General features: G+C 41.0%; 1 protein-coding gene across 1 annotated transcript in view; it reads left to right on the top strand.

The window, feature by feature from the left end:
• Positions 1–25,222, top strand: part of MTA1 (metastasis associated 1) — a 60,662-nt gene that overhangs the window by 21,780 nt on the left and 13,660 nt on the right. Inside the window, exons 11-17 of the mRNA XM_062497701.1 lie at positions 6,217–6,275; positions 12,580–12,695; positions 13,488–13,639; positions 15,293–15,482; positions 15,883–15,972; positions 17,681–17,833; positions 18,667–18,702. Of these exons, the coding sequence (XP_062353685.1) occupies positions 6,217–6,275; positions 12,580–12,695; positions 13,488–13,639; positions 15,293–15,482; positions 15,883–15,972; positions 17,681–17,833; positions 18,667–18,702 (796 nt within the window). The remainder of the gene's footprint in view (positions 1–6,216; positions 6,276–12,579; positions 12,696–13,487; positions 13,640–15,292; positions 15,483–15,882; positions 15,973–17,680; positions 17,834–18,666; positions 18,703–25,222) is intronic.

Raw genomic sequence — 25,222 nt, 5'->3', positions numbered from 1 at the left:
TGACTTTTTGGGGGGGCAGTTGCTGTACAAGAGGCCCCCACAATGACTCCCCACCACTGCCTGCCCATGACTTGATGGCATATGCACGAGGCTGCCCCATGTAAGCTCTGTGAGTCAAGTGTTTACCTGGGAACTGTCACTGGCTCAAAGTCCCAGACTCGTTGCACTTGAGAATCAGCTCTGAGTAGGGTTTACAGTCCTTTTTCTCTCTGCTTGTTTAAATATGAAGGCTGGCTGGTCCCTGAAATAAAGCAAGCACAATGCACAGCATGCACAGTCTTGCAGAGTGTCAGTTGCTGACAACTACTTAACAGGAAAACTGAGTAAAAGAAGGGAGGAATTTAGAATGGATCTTTCATTATAGTTATTAGTCCTAAGCTGAGGCATCTCTTTGAAGTATTAGAAAAAGTGGAATTGTGACCAAGTCCTGCCTGAACTTGTTTCCTTGGAAATTCAGCCTGGGGTAAAGACCAGATGCCTGAGGCATTGACCAATGTTTGCCACATGCTGTAATGTGATTTTTTTTTTTTTTTTTGTTTACTGTTTTCTTTCTGATTCAAACTACAGCAGCACCCTCATGACAAACAAGAACTCTTTTTTGCATCAATTATATTTTACTTTTAATAAAAATATTAGTGGCATCCTCATTCCACTATTTCCCCAAGTTTATTTTTTGACTGAGACTTCTCCTTCCAGTTAGGAAATAAGTGGTAGGAACATGTGATGGTGATGGAAGCTGGCATGGTGGGGAAGAATAATGCTCATGGTTTTTCCTTCCCTGTTGATTTCTCCATTTTCCTAAAGTTTGTTTGTTTGTTTTTTTGTTTTGTTTTTACATAGGCAAAATTGCAGAGGAGATAATTATGTGAGGACTTTAATTATTTGTTCTTGCAGCATTTAAAAAACACAGCAAGCCTGTATTTTCTAAAAGTGGTTTGTTCTGTTCCTGTGCACTGGTTGTCTCTTGTGGTTATGCTGTACCTTACATGTGCTGCCCAGGAGTTTGCCAGGGAGTGGGATTTGGGGAAAACTTCCAATTAGAGACTCTGCACTTAGGGGACAGTAGAAGCTGAACAGGTAAAAGTTGCAGTGCAGAGTTGCCGCATCATTTAGGTCTGAATTGAGCTGAAGACTTCATCTCAAATTCCTAGCTTGTACAAGCAAATAATACCATGAAACATCTATAAAAAGCTTGAGAGAGCTATCAATGTGTAACCACAAAGAGAAAGCATAGAAAGTTGTAGTTCAAGTAATGGTGCATTACATTTATATTTTACTTGATGAGTGCAGTGTCTTTGACAAAGTACATCTGTTGCCATTTTTTTCCATCTGTTTCTTCATTAGTGTTTGTCCTGTGCGGACTCTTCCCTTGGTCTAATACCACAAAATCATTCTGAGGCTGACAGCATTTTTGTACATAAGATATTGAAAGTATCCCAAGTAAGGATATGCAAAGTGTGTACCTCAAGTTTTGTGCACTTCCACTTTCCTCTTTCCAAGAACATGATTAAATTATATTCCAAGTCTATATACAATACAGTTTAACAAAAGTATTAATAACTTGTCTAGTCTTGTAAATCTTTGGCTGAATGAACATCTGAAGTGCATTTAAATTGTCTGTTTTTGTGAGTTGCAAAACATAGGAATGAAGGTTTGTGTCACCAGCCAGTTCCCTACTTGGATGCAGAAGCAAGAGTTAGTTGGGAGCTATTTACATACTTCTGGATTTCTGTGTTTCCCTTGATGCTTTCTTGGCATGAGAAAGCACTGCCGTAATACTCAATCACAATCTCTTGTTTCTTGCTGTTGAGGAAGGGGCGTTTTGAGTTACTTTTGACAAAAGGCTCAATGCAGCACCCCCTTGTTTTGTGAGTAGGACACAGAGGTGGAGATGTGTGCCAATTGGCTTCTTTAGGAGTATGCACTTGCATCTCTTATCCAGTAATTTTAATTTGGCTTTAGCTATACCATACCTTTGAAGATTACTGGCATAAGTAGGAGTTCAGTCATCTCGAGAAGGGCTGACCCTCCAAGAACACAACTGCTAGAAGGACTAATTCTACTATGATGTCAGCACAGAATGGTGGCTTGGGGCAGGTCCTGAATGCTGTCCACAGCGATCCTAAGAGCTGTCCTGTCAGTAACAGCCTTTCAGAGCTGCCATGAAAAAAGTGAGGGTGGTGCATTCCAAATTCAGTATCATGGGTCTCCTTCAAACATGTTCTTTTCCTGGGACAGATTTTCTGTGTCACTACACAAGTGTCTGTTTCTAATTAAGGAAGGTTTGAAATGGCTTTGACTGATTGACAGCTGTTTGTTGGCTTCTCCCAGTGATTTGAGAGCTCTGAAGTTGATGTGGTATTTGGCTATGCCTACGTCTTCATTCGGTTAGAGGTTGAGTTCTTACATAGTTGTGAATTCCAGGGTTAGTTTTTTTTTTAAAGACTAAATGCTTCTACTGTTGTGCTTATCATTAGGGGGAATCATGAAAACTTTTAAACCTTGAACTTTACAAAGGTTGAGACAAGTTTGGGACATGGCAGTGGCAGATGACTGAATTAATCACATTCTTTCTGAGAGTTAAAAGCTTTAATTTACTCTTTCTGTTTTTATTTGTTTCTAAGGAGCAGGTAACTTCAAGGTGAAGATCAAATACTATCAGTATCTACTGTTCTATTTTTGATGTGAAAGTGCCATTAGAGAAGTATAGGAGGAATAGAAAGAAAGTTGTTTTTGAGGTCTGCATGGTGAGAACACACTAGGGAACGTGGAAATGCTCTTAGATTTGACTCCATGAGGTTGGGATCTCTCAGTCAGTTTTGATGCAGATAGAAAACATCTTTCTGAAGGGTTGCAAGCTTGCTTTGTACCTAGCCCAGAGCTGTGAGTGATGTCTTAATGTACAAACTTTCATAAAGTCCTGTGTGATGAAGTGTAGAAATAACATCAATGAAAGGTTGATCACATTTATGGGATGTTTTATCTCCAAACACCTCCTGTTAAACCTATGGTAACATGGAACTCAGTCACTTTCTTGCCAAAACTGCCAGAGACCAGAGGTACAACCCATCCATTCTGAGATGTGTTGCTGGAGCACAAGCAGCTGGGAGCATTTCTCCCAAATGCATCACAGACTAATTCCCTCTTCTGTCCCACCTCCCTGACCCCTGTTGTATGTTCAACACTTGCATGCTCAGAGGTTTGCAAAAAGAATAAACAGTGTGAAAGTTCTCCCCTGAACCCAGAAGGTGTAATTTGTCTTTCCTATCATAAACCTGTAAAGGCCTAATACTTGAGGATGACTGAGGTATCCCCATGCTGTCTACCAACCCAACTCTTTGTGTTGTGGATGTTGAAGTATCCACAGTGTTCCTGGATTACTTCTGTTATTTCCTCTTCATAAACGCTCACTCTTTAGGAAATGACCACAAACATTTTCTCTGATATGTCACCTGTTATAAAACTCTTTCAAGCTCAGCGGATAGGATTTCAAATCTGGGAAAGGATACATAAAGGGCAGATGTTTGCACCAACTTGAATGTACAGTGCTTAGTACTTTAATCCCTTGGTCCCCGTGGGACAGACAGGTTGGTAATATCTTCATTTTACAGGTGGGGAAAATATGATGAGGTAAATAAGAGCATATACTTAAGATCTGTGCATATAAATAGCTCAAAAAAAAGATTTTTTTTCTTTTTTTTTTCTTAGGCCAGACTGTGAGAAGAAGTTACAAATGTGCTGGATTTTTTGGGGGGTGAAGACATTCATAACTACATCCAGCAACATTAAGAATTTATAGTACAAATATGCTTCAGGCACAGATCAATTAATAACTGGCAAAGGACCTAGCAAAGCACTCTCTCAGGGAAGGGATTATTCTGAAATTGTGCACAACTACATTTCAGGGCACCTTTCTTTTCTACCTTCTGGGATCAGTCACTGTCAGGAGATAGGAAAACTCTTCATATTGGTCTGTCTATTGCCTGCAGCCACAGGTACTTAGTGCAAAGCCTCTTCTTCCCCAGGACATTGTGGTACCTTCTGGAAACCCTGTGCCCTTTGTGTGTGCTGTGCTGCTCCCCAGGCAGCTGTAGGAGAGGAGGGAGTTGTGAGGTCCAGGTGACTTATGGCACTTGTTAGCTCATGGTCATGCTCTGTGGTCACCAGTCACAAAGGAAATCTGTGAGGTGAGGTTTAACATTCATCAACTGATTTCTAAAATACTACTTAATATCCTGAATTAGCCATGTCCCTAAGGCAAATGGGTTTATGTTGTGCCCTGGAGAATACTGCAGTTGCTGATAATGCTTTGTGCTTGGATGAAGCTCTTGCATTCATACATTTCCAAAACTGTCATAACATAATGATGCCAGATAGTCCCCTTGGGAGATGTTGTCAAGAAAGCTGCAGCTTTTTCCTCTCACGATCTAGAAACTTAAAAAGCACTACAGTTCTCTACGAGTGTAACTTCCCTGAATTTCCTGTCTCAAGGAAATTGGATTCTGGTACTAGTCATCAAGCAGTATTTTAAGCTGTTTGCCAGTGTTGGATTTCCATGTATTTCCTGGGGGGCTGTGAGCTCTGGAGCTGTTCATCTGCTGATATAAGTGCCTGTGGCATGGAGCATGAAGTCCTCTCTATCAGCTGAGGCTATGTGTGGAACAGGCTCCAGTTCCTGATCTGCAGGGCACCTGAGCATGCATTTTGTTGAAGGATTATCTTTTTGTGTAGTGTCTCTCTGGAAGGTGGAAGAGGATTTGTGATGCTGTTTGGAGAACTGTTGTGACAGTGCTTCTTGGGGCCCCTCTTTGGGTGCTTTTGTTTCTTACATAAGGATGCTCAGTTAGGGTGGCTTGAAAGCGTTCAGTTTGGACATGCAGACCATTTTCAGGAGAACCTCTTCAGTTCCATCACTGATGGGCAGCAAGATGTCTTATTTTCTGATAAGGATTGTCTCCACTGGGTCTTCATTGGGCTGTCTTGAGGCCAATTTTCAGGCAGCAGTTCTTGTCCTAGGTGGAGTTTCACAGAAGCAATCTGGGAAAGTGGCCCACCCCAGCAGAAAGGAGTCAGCCAGGAGTGCAGCTCTCTGTAGGTGTAGCCATCATCTCAGGATAACTTTCAGAGGTTGTGTTTTCTCATTCCTTGCTCTTTTGTCTGACAACTTCGTTCTTTGATTTCTAGGATAGGTTGACTCTTATTTGCAGGAAAAGGGAAGGGGGGAATTCTTTAGGAGTCCTGAGAACTTTGGTGAGGAACTGTTGGAGTGTCATGGAAAAATTACTGTTTAAAAGTGTCCTGATAAAAGCTTTATGCTTACAGGAAACATTTACTTTGTTGTTTCTGTGTGTGTCTCTGTTGTCTCTGTAAAAACAACTTTTATGTTTGCCCAGCTCCTCAGTGACACACTCTTCAATTTTGTTTTCTGGTGCTTCCTGCTTCTATGAAGATACTGACTTCAGCTTTGCAATTATTTTCCTTGACTGTGCCTTGAGGCTGCTGCATGGAAAATGCTAAGCTAACCTGTTTGTCTGGAATATCCCCATGCTGCTGGTTTGTCTGGAAAACATTGTCACAGCTTTATGCAGACAGCTGGTACCAGCTTTGAGCAGAGGTTGAACTAGAGACCTCCAGCGGTTCACCCTAAATTTATTTTGCACATAAAATAAAGAGAAAAGTTGAATCTCAAAACGTCTCTCTTACTGTTTAAATGGTGAAGGTTTGAGTTATAAAAGGAGTTATTTGCCTTCTTAATGTCTAAAGAAAAAAAAAAACTTCAGAAGTTTAGGGGTATCAACACAAAAGTCTTAATGTAAATTTGGGATTGGTGCAGCTGTTGAGCATCTGTGATGGGGAGGTTGCATTGCTGTGTCTCTTACTGTCCAACTGGTGAATGTTATCTTGGAGAATTGACAGTGACATGTCAGATTTTCTTCTGCAGGGGAAACAAAAGCTTGTAACAAAGGAAATTGAATTGAAGCGAATGGGAATGAAAAGTTTGTCCTTGTTTATAGTAGCTTGGTATCTCTGACTTTTTTGGAAAGCTACAGTCATGTGGTGCCCACAGTTTAGTCTTCAGTGAATATTGTCTTATTGGAAGAAGATTTAGTGGTAACTGCTCAATAAATATCTGCTGAAGTCCTTATGGGTTTACTACTTGACTCAGATAAGATGGCTCTTATTTTCTTTTAACTGTTTTCTTTTTTCTATTCAAAGAAACGATTGAAAGCAGCAGAAGCAGAAAGCAAGCTAAAACAAGTGTATATACCCAACTAGTAAGTACCTCTTCTTTTGTTTCTGTCTCATTGCAGAGGGACTGGTGTAGTACTTTCCATGTCCTACCAGCATTATTGTTTTCTGGTTAGAATGTTGTGCTGTCATGTTGCTCGTTTCCTGCATCCTCTGTAATGTTCCCATCCTGAAGTGACTGTTACTTATCTTCGAATTTGTATTTTTGTGTAAACTGGGAGATGGGGACTTGCTGGCAGGTTAGCATGGTTGTGATCAAAAGGGTAGCTAATTAACGGCTTAATAATCTATCTGTTCTTCCTAATTTTTCTCAGCAGTGGATCACCAATGCGTGGTTGTTTCCTATAAATCATTATATATTAAAAAGAATGAATAATTATTTACAGGCATACATATATTTTAAAACAAATTTATTAGTCAAATGTGTTTTCTATTTCATTTCCTCTGCATAGCCTAGTCTGTAGTTGTTATAATGCAGAACTTCTAGTCTGCCCTTTTCTTTCACTTTTCAACTTTCACTCCCAGATATGTTCCCCTGTTTATTATCCCCAGTAACTCCTTTGCTCTTTTATGCTGTCTCCTTTTAAATATTTATGAACTTCTGCCATCTGCTGTTACTTTAGATAAAACTAATTTTTATATATTTAGTTTGTAAGACAGTCCTTCATTTCTTCTGAAAATGGAGGATCCATGATTATATGTTGATACCTCTCAGGTGAATTTACTAAAAATGAGGTGCAATATTAAGAGTGAAGCCAAATGGATTTCTCATCACGCAATTTTTCAACAATATTGCTTTTTGTGGACGGTGTTACTCTGCAGGGGGACACTGGACATCAAATTGAACATGAATTTGCAGTGTGATAAGCTCATAAAGCAAAAGGCAGGATAATTTAGTCTGCAGATGCAAAAGGATATTGCAGACAAGAGAGCCTGGCAGTCCTGCTGCTCTCTTGGATTCCAGTGTTGGAGGAAGGGCTTTGTATGTGCAGGGTTGTGGTGCTCATTTGATAATGGCTGCCTAGAGTGGCTTCTAACCCTCAGCAAGGTAATTCTTGTTCCTACCTAGAGAACACATAATCAAATCAGCAACTTAGCTCCCTGCTTCAGGAAAAGACCTGGCTCTGCCCACATGCCTGCTCTTTTTATCTCTGGCTTTGATTTCCAGTCATGGCTCATTTTATGAGTGTTGTACCTTAACTTATAGGTTATTTATTTAATTGATAAAATGGGGGATACATTTTCCTCCTCATTCAATATCCTCTCATGTATATTAGGAAAAGTAGCAATTACATGACTTACTTAATCCCACATGAATGCTTCTGCTATTTTCTTGCTATTAATACCTCTAAAGGTGGCAGCAATTAAATATCTCAAAGCTTTCTGGATTACTTCTACACAAGCTTGAGTACAAGGTATGGCATATATGGACTGTAAGGCATCTACATTATCTTGTGACATGGAAGATTATAATCTTGGTTTGTATTAGCAATGCACGGTGTAGGGATCTAAATATCAGTGTTATTGATTTGTCCTTATCATGTTACTGAGCCCATTCCTGTTTCTAGGCTTGAGCCATAATGATTCCCTTGTCACCTTGAAAATAAATTACTTGATGTAGGCTGTCACCAGACCTATGCAGAAGCCTATCAGCTGATTGATTGAAAACCATTTTAACAGTAACTGGTGTAGAATTGTTGGCAGTGAGAGATCCTGGAGCATACCAGGCTCAAACACTTTTATAGTTTTTTTTTCCCTCTGGCTGCCTTCCATTGGTGGGACTCGTTTGTTGCTCTGATGGTAAATAGGAAAACCTAGCAGAGAGGAGGAAGATAATAAGGAAAAGAACAGAAGCTGTCTTCAAAGGTTATATACATGTTACACAATGAAAAATGACAGCTCTATGTAAGGCTTTAGAGTTGATATTTTTTAAATTGAGGCTGTGCCCCAAATTCATTAACACAGGTAACTGAAGCATGGAGGGTCATATAGGTAAATGATGTGAGGTTACTAAGTCCTATACCAACATCTTAGAAAACCACTTCTCACCCAAACTGAACAAACATTTCTGTACCTCTTCCAAGGATAACCCTGGTTTTGGGGCAGATATTTGACAGAATCTAATGTCTATAAATATGGCTTTGCAATGAAGCTCTTTGGCTGAAAAGCACTAGTGTGCTTTACTGGTGAAAGGAAAAAGTGAAAAATCAGGTAAACTTGGGAAGTACTGGAAAACAAATCTTTCAGATGTTTTCTGTAGCACTATCTCTGTCAGTGGGAGTGGTGTTGAAGCAGCAACAGAAGTCTGAATGCACAAAGAGATTCCACATTCTCAAATGCCTCATTCTGCCATCCTCCAAAGTGAGTGCAGTGCTTGGAAGACCGTCAGGCAGGTGTAGCCTCATAATTTTTGTAGTATGTACTCAAACATACTCTGCTGTGGAAGTTGTACCCTGGTTTTACTGAGCTTCCAGGCATCATATGTACCATCTTCTTTTTGATGAAGATCTGGTTATGTGGCTTGTGCTTTTTGGGATTACGACATCTGCAGTTGTGAAAGCTGAGATATCCAGTTTTGTGTGGCTTTTCTCACATTTGCTTTGATCTAAGTGGTACCAGAAGGGCTAAGAACAGAAAGGGTAGAATGAACTGCTCCACACAATTTCCAGTCTCCAAAGTGTACTGGTGAAAAATGTAACTTTGCACTCTACATCTGTATGTGTTAATGAATATATTCTCTTTACAGTATTTTATCTGAATCTCAAAGCACTTTGATGAAAGCTGCGAATGCAGCCTCTCAAAGGCTGTGAAGCAGAGAAATACTGTGCCTCTTTTGTGAATCCAACAGGGAAACTGGAAGAATAGGTCAAAGCTTTGGATCACTACAAGGGGTAACTGTGTAACAAGCTGAAGATAATTCCTTTGTGTGTTTCTTGGTTGTCCTGTGCTTGAGGAGCAAGTGAAATAATTTTTCTTCCCCATTCCATTATGCAGAGGTCCATGGTAACATGGAAAACTTGAAAGGTGTAATGCTGCTCTTCCCTCTGTAGCTCTGCTAGTTAAAATGGCAATCTCCAACAAAATGTTGGAGAAAGCTGCTCCTATTCAGAAAGCATTGTTTAATGGTGTTATTAGTGTTCTTAGAAGTGGGTATTTACAGGAGGTTGGAGAGCTGAGGAAAGCTTACCTCTGTTGCCTTCCTGTTGTCTCCAGACACTTCCATTAGATGCCTAGAGGTAAATGGCACCAATGTGCCTTACAAAGGATTTTCAACTGTTTTTATTTCTGAGCTTTATTTCTTAGCAGTTCTGTCGCATCCAGCGCAGATGGGTTCTTCAAGACCAGGAAACATTCACTGGATGGTATTAAGTTTATAGTTATTTTTAACAACAAAAATTTTGTCACCGTGCTGTGGGTCAAATGCTGTCTACACATATGCTGAAGGGGGATATCAGTCTTCTGTGGGGATGAGGATTATCTTCAGGTTGAGGGGGTTTTGTTTGTGCAAGACCTTCAGTCCATGTTGACAGGCTTCTCTCTGCATGTTCTTTATTGCCTCCATCTCTTCCATTGAGACCTTTCTGAAGAATACAGCCCAGAAATCTGCACTTCATGGCCTTATTCTAGCATAACTGACTGCTTCTTCACCACTGAAACCCCTTCAAGAGACTCCCATCCCTGATACAAGAACTGGAAATGACAGTTTGCCACATTATCAGTATTTTCACTGCCTTATTTGCATCTTTAGCTTCAGCTTCATTAATTGCTTAATGATTCATCCAGTTACTCATCCGATTCTCTTGTTAATAGCTATGGCAGGCTTTGGTGATATCAAACTAGTTTAATTAAAGTATCATCAACAAATAAGAGCTTTTTGCTTCTCATATGATGAAAATATCATCTGCCTGAATTTTGTTGTTACTGCCACCAAGAAACTTGACCATAGCTTTGGAGCAGGACACACTCTGGTGCTTGCTGCAGCTTCATTAATTGCAGTGCTGCAGAATCCTGGAGTTTGCCACAACTATGGCATGTTAGTCCTTCTGATCAGCATGGTTTGGTGATCAGCTTTCACCAGTGCCTGCTTTCCACTAGTGTTTAAATAGAAGCTTGATAATGGTTTTAGAGAGGATAATGGGAGTCAGGCCATCATCCTTCTTTCTTGTCCTAGTTCTTTGGATGTGCTTTGTTGGGCTTTACTGATGGATTTCAGACTATTTTGCTATATTTTTGAGCATAAATCCAAGGTAAAGAAGGGAAGCAACAGGCCTGATGTTAAAGCATAAGGCCTTAGTTTTCTTTACTTCAGTTTCTTTCTCTGTGGAGCAATGTTGCTTGTAGCAGTGTGCATCTGTGAGGGCTGTTTGTTTTGTAGCACTGGGGCAATGTTTGCACATGGAGTTTGCTGGTGAATCATTGGCAGGAGTTCTTTTGCAGCAGGTTACTATAGTGATGTCCTGGAGCAGAGGAACGTGAACGTTCCGTCTCTCAGCTGCCCCTTTGTCAGACATGCCTGTAGATCTCCTGCCTTATGTGGGGTCAGAACTTGGTGCCTTTCTGATAAGCACCCTGAAACACTTCAATCTTTGTAGGAGCTGGGCAAATTTATAAGCAGAAGGAGATGAAAACGTATTCAGGCTTGTGAATTAATCTAAATGTCTCTTTTTTTTTTTTTTTTTTTTTTTTTTCCCCTATCTTCTCTGCTGCTTTTGAGCTGTGTATGTGCAGCTCAGTGCACTATAGGAATGAACTACTTAAGAGTGTTCCTGGGCCACTTGGCCTTCTGAGCTTTCTCTGCTTCAGAAGGGCTCTGGCTTTTACAGTGAGAATGCTATCAGAAGTTTTTCCTGGACTGGACAAACACACTGTTGTCTCCTTATGCAGCTTGTGTGTGGTTCCCGTAGTTCATTCACAGCAGAACCTCTTTTGTCTCTGTCAGAATGGAGCTTTACTGAGCTCTGTATCTCAGGAGCTCATTGGACATTTGCAGATAAGAAGGATGTTTTCTGGCTTCAGCTTTCCAGTTGTCTTCAGAACTATGTCATTTGGAACTCCTTTGCTTTCAGGGGTCATTGCTGAGAGCGTGAAACCTGATGCTGGTGCCCCATTAGAAAGAAATTAATTTGACTCTATTCCCACAATGCTGTTCTTGTAGCACTAGCCCGGGTGAAACACAGCAAGTATTCTGGGTTACTGGAATCACTGTGACTCCTGTGTCAGTGTGCAACAGATGTGTAAGAAAAGGGGGTTGCAGAAAGCCATTTTAAGACACTTCTGCTTCCAAATCCTGGGTTTGTTAGTTGGAAATGAAAGGAATATGCCCACTCTCTTCAGTCTTCAGGTAAGAGAATATGATAGGAGTGTAACCAGCATTGCAGTTCAGGCTTATGTTCAGCACTTGGCCCCAAAGCCTGCCTGCTCTTTATTGGGTCTATAATGTGAGAGAACAGAACCCCAGAGTCCTTGCGTGTTTAATAACCTCTCTAGTTTAGAGCACTAGTGTGCTCTAGTGTGAAACTTGCTGCATGACTTCTTCCACCTTCCTCCATTCCCCAGAAGTCCTGTCCCTGCAGTAGCAATGCTCTGTCCTCCTCCTTCCCTCCCATGCCAGCGATTTTTTGAAGGCCTCATTTTCCCCTCAGGCACTTCTGCTTCTGCAGAGATTCTGTGCTGTTCCATACTACCAAGGTTTTGTTGGCCTTCCATTCTCAGCTCCCACCAGTAGCTCTTTTTGTAGCTCTTAGGTCTTGGCTTTTCCTGAACCATCACTCTGAAGAGGCTGCAGGGATGAGCTGAGGTGACCCAGCTGTTGTTGCATGTTGGGTGTACTTGTGGGAATTGTGGCCACCTGATGCAAGCCCTTGCAGTGAGATAACAAATATTTGTGACTGCAGTCTAGGCTTATATTTCCCTGAATAAAGCAGTTGTTGCTCTCTCTCTGCCTACTCTTCCTGTTCAAGCCCCCAGCCTTCGTTTTGGAGATTTAAGTAAAATATCTCTCATGTTGAGAGGACTTGTGAGTGAGATCTGTTTTTACCTAGATTCAGATGTCTGGGATAGTGAATAAGATACCTACCTGGCCTGGTTTGTTATTTTTTAAAAGGGTTTGAAGTCTTGTAAATGGCATCCAACTCTTATGATAGTTATTTTCGTTTTCAATATTTTTAAAGTATTATTGGAGACTGTGTTCATAGGAGTCAGATTGCTGGTTCTGGAAGACACATGCTGAATGAAATTAGAGTCTTCAAACATTTTAGGCCTTACCTTCAAAAGTTAAAAAATGGCATGCCTCAATTAACACTTGTCATTTTTCTTGCTTTGTGTCTTCAGTAACAAGCCAAACCCCAACCAGATCAATGTAAATAATGTCAAACCAGGAGTGGTCAATGGTACCGGAGTCCAGGCACAGAATGCAGGAGCAGGACGGGCCTGTGAGAGCTGTTACAGTAAGTGCCAGAGGGGCAGCTGAGATGGAAATGTTCAATAAAAGCTGTCTTGTGCTGGGGTGGGGGCAGAACTGGAAATAGCAGCATTTAAGCAAAGGTTTTTTTGAGGGTGTTTTGTTTAGTGTTTGTTTCATTTTTTAACTACTGGTATTACATTTGTAAATGGAGTTATGAAGTACTGAAGGGGGAGTTAGTAAATGTTCTGCGTAATTGCAGGTAACTGTTGAGTGACTATTTAGATTGCCAATGTGTAAATTTGACATTTTTTTTCATAATTTTTAAGTAGATTTCAAAATATGTGACACTACTGTATTTTATCTGATTGCTGATATTAATGTACTGACTTCTAATGACTGTGCTCCTTTATGGGGAGCCCTTAGAGATGCTGGAATGTAGGACTCTGGACATTTTTCAGTTGTAAGATTAATATGTGGGAAGTTCCTGAATACATCTTTGCTGCTTCTCATGTTCTGCAGAAATTCTCTTGCAAAAAGAGATCCTTCATTTCCATTGGCAGGAAATCTTCCCATCCTAATCATTGTTTCTTTCTGTTCACATTTGAAAAGGGATGCAAATTAATTAATGTTATAATTCTACTGAAATCACAAGTATGTTTAACAATGGTGATGACAGTGAAGCCATCATCAGTTTTTAAGATCTGTTTGAGCTTTGCTCTGTGTGCTGGGGCGGGGGGGAGGAGGTGCTTTCTTTTGTGCTGCTTCTAAAGAGAATAAGATCTGAAAAGTGATCCTGTGTAAGGATATATATAATTTCCACCTTTGTTATCTCTAGCCACCCAGTCTTACCAGTGGTATTCTTGGGGTCCCCCTAACATGCAGTGTCGCCTCTGTGCATCCTGTTGGACCTACTGGAAGAAATACGGTGGCTTGAAAATGCCAACACGGTTAGATGGGGAGAGACCTGGACCAAACCGCAATAATTTGGTGGGTATCCACCAGGCAGACTGCCTGGCAAGCTGAGTGTCATGCTACCTAACTGCCTGCTCACTGGTCTTAAATATTTAACCAGCAAAAGAATGCCTCCAGCCTTCATTGTTGTCCTTGGATTTGGTATTTCATGTCAAGCAGAAGTTGGCGCATTAACCTGGGCTAGAAGTAATTTGTTGCCAAGTACTGCCCTGAGGGAAAAAAAAAAAACAAAACAACATTGTTTGTTTAGCAAACCAGCCTTCAAATGCATGAAATGATTTAGTGGAGATGGGAGAAACTGAAATGCCAGCCAGTGTTTCTGGTCTTTGGTTTCCATAATTTTTGCTGCAGGTGGGACAGCACTGTTTCTTTGTTGTTTTTTTTTCTCTCCAAAAGAATTAATTATTTCCTGAAACCTATTTACTCTCCCAAGGCATATTCAGAATTAGATATGCCTCAAATAGCTAGTGGCTCTTTAGAGATCCTTTATCTTGTTTTTCTGTGTAATCCTGTTTTTTAAATAATCCTCCTTTTTTGGATAGGTTTGAGTAAGCATTGTATGAGCAGTTTCTGTTTCATTTTTCCTGTCTTATTCAAAGACCAAAATTCTCCGATTTTTTTCTGAATTTGGTGAAACTTTAGTCTGGAAGCATTTAACATGAAGCTGATTGGAGAAAGTAACTGTATCACATGGATAGAACCATAGAACACACTGAACTTTCATCTCAGGATAACTTCTTTCCTCTATCCTATTCTTTGCTGTCATTCCCTTTCCATTTCTTCGTTTAACCTTTATCCTTTCCAGGCTTCTCTCTGCCCTCTGAAGCCTCCTAAATGCTGAGATAGCTGCCTTATACCTCTTGTTTGTGAATTGAAACTACATAAATAGAGAAGGGAGAGCCTTGTTCTCCCCAAGCTGAAATTTCTTCCTGTTTTCCAGCTGTGGGTTAGTCTGAGGTAACAAGATACTACTTGCATTATTCCATTGGTTGACTTAGTTGCTTTTCATAAAGAAAATAACTTCTTTGGTTCTCAGTAGCTGGTAAATGTCTTCCAGTAGTATTCTTTATGATATGCAATGACTGTCTGACATCTGTGAGTACATTTGCTGAGTTAAGAGTAAGAATTAAAACAAATTCTTGCAGCTTTGAGCCAAAACCATTCCTGTGTGCCATATATTTGCTTTGGAAAGTGAGTGTGTATTTTGTGGTGTATATTTTTATCATTCAGCTCTTCCTGACTTTTCTCTTCTTTTGACAAATGCTTTGTTATAAGGAGTTTGCATTGTACCTCCAGAGCAGCCCTAGGCACCCAAAACTGGAGAGTCTTTCTGTTGAGTGTGTAAGCTCTAAATCATGTGATAGCACCAGCTAACTTCTTCACATCTGGCTTTTGGATCCCTACCTGAAAACTTGTCACAGCATAGAAATAAATGCTTCCCTGCAAAAATGTTTATGTTCATTTTTATCCTTTGAGATATTTAGGGTTGAGACTTGAGAAATGGGGAGTAGCTGGGCTAAAAATATTTTCATCTGTAATACCATTTCTGTTCTTATGTCTGAGAATCAGCAGTTGAAAGTGATTTTACATAATACTTTTTCTTCTTTAGAGCCATACTTTCTAATAATTGCTCCTTCAGAAACCATTTTTATTTTCCTTTCCTTGCAGAGTCCTCATGGTGTGCCAGTACGAAATAGTGGGAGTCCCAAGTTTGCTATGAAGACACGACAAGCTTTCTATCTGCACACAACAAAACTGACCAGAATTGCCAGACGCTTATGTCGAGATATCCTGCGCCCTTGGCACGCTGCAAGACACCCCTACCTGCCCATCAACAGTGCAGCAATCAAAGCAGAATGTGAGTGTGCTGCAGCTGCACCTCCTTGCCAAGGAGTCCTTTGAGACTCCTGTCCTGTAAAGTTTTGAGTTGCAGCTTGCTGTGATGCTCTCTTGCATGTGGCTAGTGCTTTCACAAAATCTAGCTGTACTTGCAGAGCCTTCTAACTGATGATAGGCTGGGCGAAATAACTTTGTAAATAACTTTGTAAATAACTTTTTTGAGTTGTTTGTTTTAAAACATTTGTGTTTCCTCTTACACAGAGCATTCTCTGTGTTTGTGTCCTGTTGCTAGGGTCTGCTTGCCACCTGTAAAATTCCTTTTGATGGCCAAGTTCTTTCAGGACACTGGAGTTATTCACTTGGTTTTGCTCTAATAGCTGAATGTCTACACCCTCTAATTATTTTTCTGTGTTTTACAGGCACAGCACGTTTACCTGAGGCATCAGAAAACCCATTGCTATTAAAGCAAGTGGTTCGAAAGCCTTTAGAAGCAGTACTCCGGTATTTAGGTATTAAACAAACCAAACCATGACATGCAAACCACAGGAAACACCCTCCTAGCTACTCTGCTGACCATTTGGGTCGAGATTTAGATGCTCATTCTGGATTCAGAGCAAACAAAAAAACAAGGCACAAAAAACCTCACCTGAGAAACAAAAGAAAAAAGGAACCCCATCTCCTTAGCTTGTCCTTTTTACTTTTTCTACTTCATTGACAGACCCAGTCTCTCTGCAATCCACTCTGGGGTCATAAAGCTGTATCAGAAACTTTTTCAACTGAAGGGAGGGATATGTTTGCTGTGGCTTCTGATGTATATGGGGACAAGTTACCATCTGCTAGTGGAGGCACTAACATCATGTTTTGGGAACATTTGATTATTCGCTTCTTCTGGTTCTGGGCTGTCTGGAGGTAATTTGTACACTTGAGTCTTCCAAGAAGCCTCTTGGGTTTAGGACAGCACTGTGTCCCACAGCTTGTGAATCAGGTGGTGGTTGTTCTGTGCTGGATCTAGACAAGGGGATCATACTTCTGTTTTTCACTTTCCTCTTGGGTTTGGGTAGGTTTTAAATTATTTTTTATTACAATTTGCTTGAGGACTTCTGCCTCATGAACTGATCTATTGGGCAGGACTGAGTAGCTCCATCCAGAACTTTGGTGTAAGTTTGAGGTGCTGGAAACATGCAGAGTGATGCTGTGTGGTATGGCAGTGCTGACTCCTGACAAGAGCCAGATTTTCACTCCCAGTTGCCCTGCAGATATGCCTCAGGTTGTTCAGGCACCCAAAAGTGAGTCTCTTCTCCGGGAAGTCTTGGACAGAGACACTTGGAAGGCTTGCTTAGCAAGGAAGTTGACTGGTTTTTTTTTAATTTAGATAAGCAGCACTGGAGTTGATTTTAGGTTTCTCTGAATGTTTTTGTTGAGGAAATATTGTAAGGCTGATGGTGTATTAAATATTTATTGCTTATTATTAAATAATATGCTTCTCTGTTGAGTGTTGTATTTCTGCTGTGTACTAATGGGATACACAGATTGAGAAACCTTTGGAAACCTATAGTGCAACAAAAGATATCAAATGAAGGGAGAAGTTTGCTGTTGGATAAAATCATTATTTTAGTAATTGTGCAGAAACTAGCAGTAGATTTTGGGTTTTCCTTGCACTGTGTCAGGGTCTCCACTGGATTGCTGAGCTGGGAGAAGAGAGTGATGGAAATGGAAGGAGGTTGATGGACTGGCAAGGTTTTTTTGATGGTGTTAATGGGATTGAATTGATATGTTACTCTGCTGTTGGGCCTGTGAGAAAAAGACTCAGTTGAAGTTCTTATTTGCTGTTTCTTGTAACTTGCTCAAAGTCTTTTCAGTTGAAGAATGTGGGCTTGATCTCTGCCTTGGCCCAAAGCTTGAATTCAGGTGTTGTATTCTTTTTAGTGGGTCTTTGAATCTTCACTTTTTTTGCCGTTGGAGAAATTGTATTTTTTATAAACATTTCTGGCAAACCGGCAAAGTTGTAATTTCCCCAGAGTTTAGGGGTGTTGTGTGACCAGCGTGGCCGAAGTTGGGTTTTATATACATATTATTATTTATATACATATACATCACCCCAAATTATTAGAGAACAGTTACGGAAATAGATACACAATTCACTTTCACCTTGTTTTCAGATTTATAATTCCAGTATCTTTGCTAATTAAAAACATCTACTTTGCTATTTTTCACCAGAGTCTCATCCATGTCCTCCAAAACCAGATCCTTCAAAGAGCTTGTCCAGTTCTCTCAACAATCTGACTCCTGCTAAGTTCACACCTGTCATTAATAATGGGTCCCCAACTATCCTGGGAAAAAGAAGTTACGAACAGCACAATGGAATGGATGGTAAATCTTTTTCCACAAAATTTATGTTGTGTCTATAGGCTTTTTCTTCTGTCCTTTCAGTATACAAGGAGATTATGTAAGCTCATAGTCCTTTATATAAATTCCAAGTTTCTTATTCTTGAGGGAGGTTATTTTTAACTTTTGTAGAAGCCACCTGTCCCATTTCTCCTTTTGGGTGAGGCACGTGAAGTGAACTGCCTGGGAGGTGCATGCACATAAAGTCACTGTGCTGGTGGAGCTCTGCCTGGCTTGGCCAACCTCACTGATGGGACAGAAAAGGAGAAACTTCCCTTCAGTTTTTAAATTAGTAGTGTGAAGAACAGCCTGATAGACTTTTTGAGTGATGTTTCCTTTGTTGGCCCTGTTACTGACCACCTCTGTGCTTGGGCTTCGGCTCCTCAAGAAGAAGAGGCAAGGGAAAGGAGTTTGAAGTGGGAGATAGAAGCAGAATGTTCCTGGCGTGGACTCCAGGTCTCTGTTCTGAAGAATTGCTCTTGCTCCAGAGTGTCAGGGAAGAGAAAGTGCAGTCTCTATCTCAGATGAGGAGAAAAGAGTCTTTTGGAATGGTCCTAACAGGAGCGAAAGCACAGAGGATAGCTCTCCTTAACAGGGGAAAGGAACAGTTGGTGTAATGGTGACTCCAGCAGGGAGGGAGATCCAGACAGTCTCTCATTTTTTACCTTTAATTTTAACTATATATGTAGCTTATCTGAAATATAATTACAAACATTTGATATCTGACTGTGTTTTAACATTAAGAACTTTTAAAACTGCTGCTGTTCAGGTTGCTGATATGATGTTTTTCTCTTTTCTGTTCACTTGTGCTCTATCAGGCAACATGAAGAAGCGCCTGTTGATGCCTAGCAGGGGTAAGACCTTGAAGCTGTGCTCAGCTTATGCTAGGAGAGTGAATTTTAGTTTCATCTGCTGGCTTGTCTGTGCTTTGTGGCTAATGATCTGTGTGCACCTTCTGTGTTGATGTCTAAGTGTTCCTTGGGTCACCACTTCCACCCATGGTTTTGCTGCTCACCTTTCAGGCTTTTCACACACAGCCAACAAGTTGTACAGCTGTACTGAAGACATGAAGTCCTGTGTTCAGAACTGATTCCTAATTCCTCAAGTTGACAGAACAGTCTTCCAGCAGTTCTGTGGAAACTGCAGGAAGCTGTGATTGTTGGTTTGAAAATAGGTGGTGTTTCACTGTTTGATATTTAAGAAGGCAAAGTTTCATGTGTCTTGTACTGCTTTGAATTCACTTGGACCAAAAGAAATAGAAGACAGTATTTTCATCAAGTCCCAAGTTCAACTCTCTGTGTTTTCCAGTGAGAGTGGGCAGTCTCACTGGTGAGAGACTGTCTGCACATTCTCTGCTGGCAGTAGAAAATGGTTTTCAAAATTTCCTCTGGTTTAAAAATTAATCTGTTCGGAGTACTGAGATGTCAGAATCTTTCCTTTGTGATAATGCAGGAAACATATGTATGATGTCACTTCACCAAATTCAGTAGAACAGACCAATTTTGAATATTTAGGAGACAGACAACCACAAAATGTCACTGTTAACAGGCAAACACAAAGCATAAGCTTACATGTTGCTGTGAACTGGCCAGCACTGCATGCCCTGATTATAATCTTTGTGTTTCATGGCTGAGGCAGTGGATGGCTGTTGCCCATATTTACATGCATGCAAATATGAGTGCATGTGGAAAATACAGTAATGAGGACAGTGGTTGTTCTACTGTCTCACTCTCTTTGGGAATTTTTTCCTTGATACCCTGTTGCTGAGTTTTTATGTGCTTTGTAACTTGTCTTTTGGGAAGAATAACAAAACCCACTGCATGGGTCAGTTTGGCTTCCTCAGAAGCTTCATCCAATAATGAGGGATGTAGATGCAGAGTAGTTCACTGGATTTCCACAGCTCCTGGTGACTACCTGCTTATGGGCACACCTGCTGCTCCCTGCTGAATGTCCTGCTCAGATGCTGCGGCCCCAAGGAGAGAAGTAGGAGAACAGGTCCTTCCCTCCTGAGTTTTCTCTCTGCACAGAGCACTGGACTTGATAATCCAACACGATTTTCTGGAAATGGAGGATGCCTGCTTTAGTGTTCCATTCAGTTATGACTGTTGCTGGAGCTGTCTGCAAGATGATTTTGGAGAAATACCTGTTCCTCAGAGTTTGTGTTTGTTTGAAGCAGGTGTGTGTAGCTGTGCAGGTTCCAGATCTTCCCAAGCACCTACTGCTCTACCTGTTGGGTCTGTTCCCAGCCAGCCACTGAAGTACTTGCTGGAGTACCTGTTCCTGTAACTGCTGGGTAGCAGAGTCCAGTTCACTCCCAGAATCTGTTTACCTGCTGGGGTAGCAAGTGTTACCTGGATATTCTTGTGAGCAGTTCCACTTAAACCTGTTGGTTGAGATTTATTTGTGAATGCAGCATGGCAAACACTTTCCAATTTTGCATCTGTAGTATTTCCTGAGCCTGGGTTGCTGGAAGCTTTGCCAGGACCTGGAGGGAAGGGAACCACCTGCAAGGAAACAGCATTTAAAGAACTTGGATTGAGATCTGCTGGGCACAGGGAAGCAGATGGTGGAGTTTGGTGGATCTCGTTCTGTCCTGGTGCTAGTTTTGTGTGTTGGTGCCTCTTAGCACAGGTTTTCCCAATTGCCTTGCACGTGAACTGGTAAACCTTGCTGGCTGTGGGCATGGGTATAGCTGGTTTCCTGTGCCATGAAAGAACTGGGATTGTGGCACTGAGGCTTCTCCTTGGTTTTGGATGGAGTCATCCAAGCTTAGTAATCTGGGGGACTGCTGGCAGGAAGGGCACAAGTTGCAACTGCTGTGAGGAAGAGGTGAATGGCAGTGAGAGTGATGATGCTTTGTGGCCAGAATTTAGGAGCCAGTGAGTGAGTACAAAAGGATTGAAATAAACCCATATATCCAGAATAACTGATTTTTGGATTATAGCTGACCTAATAGAATATAAAAAGATTAATTAGAGTAAGACTGAATTGTTATAACTGGTCAGATTCTGCATTTACGTAGATACTATGGGAAACTCAGGGTGTTCCTTTGTTATTCTCATGTTTCTCATCTCCTCTTGACATACTGACTGATTTAGGTCACTGTAGGGAGTATACTGCAAAAAAAAAATTATGGTATTAAGATGTCTGCACAGAGGGGCTGAAAATATTAATTCTTTCTGTACAAATTTAGGTGCAGGAAGACACTTTGTCCGCCTGTGTTTAACTAGTTTCCAGGGAGATGTTAACCTAGTGCAAAATTGTATCTGTTACCAGGAGTTTTTCTGCTGATGTGCTGCCTTGGTGGCACCTGGAAGACATCTTAGGGTTTGGACAGCTGACCTGTTTGACAGGGGACAGTGGACACTGTCATGGTGGGCTTTAGCTGAACTCTCTTAGCTGGTGATAAAAGCCTTGTGGTGCTGGGCCATCACCTCCAAACACAAGGGAGAAGTGAATGCTGGAAATTATGGCTGAGCTGGTGGCATGGGATAGCTTTGTAAGGCTTTCCTCGAGGCCAGGTTGTAAAGCAGAATGTAATCAAGGGCTTTATTTGCAGGAAAGAGCTGGGTAGCAGCTTGTGTCTTTGTATAATGTAAAGCATTAAGGTACATGTTCATACAGGGCAGTTACTGAACTTCAAGAAGTTCACATCTTTCCTTTGGAATTCTGTTTATTTTTTTTTTAAACTCTTGCTACTGTAGCTCCAGCTAAGTAATTTTAACTTTTCTTTTTCTGACTCATCTCTACTTAATCCTTGAGACCAAAACTTTTCAAGCTCTGAATATGATTTATCTGGCTGGGCATTTTGAGTGTTTGACCAGGGTCTGAATTCTAAGAACAGGAAAATAGTCTAAATCTCACATTCTCACTGCCTCTACTTTATTTTATAGGAAGATTGTAGTTCTTACCTATTTTGTTTTCCTCCTCTTTAAATTGTGATGGGGACATCATTAGGCATAAAGTACACTTCCCAGCTCTCCTTCAGCATTAACTTAGCATGGACAAATTGCTGCAGAATCCTGGTTTTGGAACATGAAAAGTACCTGGAGTCTCATAAGCTGTCAAATGGAGTGCGATGTTAAAAAAATTAGTAGTTCATTGCTTTTTCACTAATGTTCTGGAGCTTGACTGACAATCTTTGCCATGAAACTTCCCCTGGAGAGATAGAGAGAGGATGTTTTGTTTTCAGGAACCTGTTTACATGCTTCCATACAGCCATGCAGAGTGGGTTCTGCGTGGTACTTGGCTAGGCAAATTCCTGCTGGGGGAAGGGAGGGAGCATTGTTAGATTTTTATTTTTCTCCCCTCTCTTTTATACCATGCTGGCTATTCATCTAATCAGATTTGTTTTTCAGGGTCATCACATGCACTCCTGAAATTGGCAGAAAGAGGGAGAACATGAATGAGTAACTGCAGTAAAGGGAAGGCTTTTCCCAGCAACAAACTTGTATTGATAACATGGTAGCGGGTCAAATGCTGAAAATTGGAGAGGGTTTATAGAAGAGCCATGAAAACAGTGAAGGGACTGGAAAACACACTGTATAATGGAAAATGCTTTTATCAAAGTGGGAGTTGTAGATGTTTGTCTCTGCTGACAGGAGCAGCACAAGTGTAATAATAGAGGGCTTTTAGTCTAGCTGGGAGTGGAATAACAAGCTGCAGTAGCCAGAAGGGAGCTTTGGCTGGAGACAAACTGCAGATTTTTGAGTGAGGTTAATTAACTGCTGGAATACCTTGCCTCTGCTGCTGGGGATTTCTAAACTTAGATGGAATGTCAGTCTAATTTAACATGTTCTGGTTCATTGTTTCTCACATCCTTTATTGGGAAACGTGCATGAACCAGAAGTGGAAGCATTCCTCAGCCTGGCATGACCTTAGTTCAGTTCTCAAGAGATGAGCATGGCAGTGGAAGTACTGCTCTTGAATAAAGCCAGCTGTCAAGGTAGAAAGATAGGGAAGTTCTCTAACATCAGCTGTGTAGGGGACCAAAATTATCTCAATATTTTATATATACATGCGCATGCACACACACACACGTATGTTTTTTTCTTGCTGACTTAGACTTACAGAAAATGTGGGCATACCTGCATGCATAAGTTGCATTACAATTCTGCCTTTATCACCAGTTATCCCAGCTGCCTTTCTGAACTGTGGGATAACCAGCCAGTGGAACTCTGCCCATCCAGGAATTACTGTAAAGGGCAAGGGGAGTGTTGGTCCTTTAATAAATGGTGAGGTGCTGGGGAAAAGGCTGGCTTTAGCTGTTGCAATCCAGACCCCAAATGCTGACTAGTGACAAGAGTTCAGTGCTAGCTGCAGCACAGCTGGGAACAAGGTCAGGTTGCTTGAACTGCTTTTTGAGACCCCCAAGAACCTCGCTTTAAGATTATTTGCCAAAAGTACTGATTATTTTTGAGAATTTCACGTAGGATTTTTGTATTCAGATGCTAAGTGAAACAATTTTCATTTGCCTTCAGCTTAGCCTTGATACTCTGATTAGGTTCTTCTGGTGTTGTGAAGAAAGATCCGAAAATGAAATCGGCAGATGGGCATCATGCTCTGTGGATCAGCTAGTGAAAACTATTTCATTTAGGAGTGGTGGCATGGAGTAAGATGCAAATGTTGACTGAGGGGAGAGTGCATATCCAAAGGCAATGGTAGAGAGCAGGTGTAATTAATGTGAGAGGAAATCAATGTGTAACGGAGCAAGGGCAGAATTGCAAGTGCCCTGGACAGTACAGAGCCTGAATTTGTAATTGAGTGGAATGTGTGACACATATCATTTATATGTATATGTTGTATAATACTCCTGATGCTAAGGACAGGGAATATTTCAGTGTTTTCTAGTTTAGATAGCTTGGGCAAGCAAATTGTAAAGCAGTGAGGCATATAGTTTTTTCTCCTGTTTTTTTTTAACCAATTGGTGTGTTACAGCCAGGCAGAATTCACCAAGATTCTCTTTTTGGAATATGAGGGGACAATATTGACTGACTCACCCCCCAAGACAGAAAGCAGCTCTCTCTTCTCAGTGATTTGCCAAGGAGAGCTGCTGGCTCTCTGCAGTTGGATGTCACTGCTCAAAAAGTATTAGTAGGGTTCTTGAAGTGCTTGTAGCAGGAGGCACAGCCTTGTGTGAGCAGACACATCATCGGGGGGGCTGTGGTTACAGCAAGTAAGTGTGACCTGCTGAACCAAGCATTTTAGGAAGTGCTGTCCAAATTCAGTGAGGTTAATGTGCATGGCATGGTGGAAGGAGCTGGGCACAGACCAGTACTTACTCATCCAAAATTCAAGCTGGTCTTTGCAAAAATCTCTCATTTGGAGTTACTGTGTGTTTATTGTTGTCTTTGTTTTATCTGTCCATCAGAGACCTGTGGTCACTTCTGTGTTTTATTACAGCCAAACCAATCTGTGTATCTATTTGTTGCATGGGGCTGACCTACTGAATTCTCAACTACCTGAACCTTTCCCTTTTTTAGCCTTAAATCTTTTCTTTCCTTTTCTTTTGGCAATCTTGGTAGGAACTTACTTAGGTAAGTAAATTGCAATTTTAACCTTGTTTTTATATGCAACAGAATTTTAAGAAAATGTTAGTCTAGGTGGTGCTTGGCACAATTTATGCTCTGTTCTTCTTGTTGCACTTGCATTTCTGGAAGTTTGTGGCCTCTGATTGCTAGAAGGTGGACAGTCACAGTGGTAAAACACTCTTGGTAGTTATAAAAGAGGCAGGGATGCTAAAGTGTTCTTGCAAGCTGGTAAAAAGTATATGTGTGTATATGTTAGCACATTGAGATTGCCTCAAGTGAACCAGTAACTTAGAAATTAAATCCTTGTTCATCAAGCCTCATTCATGCATGATTTTTTGTTTCTTTCCTAGCTTTCTCACAAATGTGGTACTGTTGATGTTTTTGTTACAGCTGGGAAGGATGGCGTCCCAGGCAGAGGATTACTTTTGGAACAGGAAAATGCATTTGAAGAGTATATGGATTTTAGAAAGCAAAAGTGAAGTGACTGGTTGTGAAAGAGTGTGTGGAATTCTCTGCATTTGTTATGATTGAAGATGTGCTTCTGAGTCTTAGTGCATATTACATGTTCTGTGTGATACTTTTTGTGAGTAAACAAAGTAAAAAGAAAATGCCATCTGTGACTGATTGCTTGATGAAGGACCCAATTGTTTTGTGTGTGATGAATACGTAGAAGATTGAAGTTGGTAACTTTGAGTAAACACAAGTTCACCCACTCTGAGTTGTGTCCAGGCTGGAAGCTTGGTACGAGGGTCAGTTCTGTACAGATTTGTGTCAGACTGTGAAATGGGCTGTAAATACACAGCAGCAATGTGTATGTTCAGGTGTGGACCAGCACTGGGTGGTT

The sequence above is a fragment of the Cinclus cinclus genome, chromosome 8 (assembly GCF_963662255.1).
Source record: "Cinclus cinclus chromosome 8, bCinCin1.1, whole genome shotgun sequence".
NCBI classification, from domain to species: Eukaryota; Metazoa; Chordata; class Aves; order Passeriformes; family Cinclidae; genus Cinclus; species Cinclus cinclus.
This window is presented reverse-complemented; position numbering and strand designations above follow the sequence as displayed.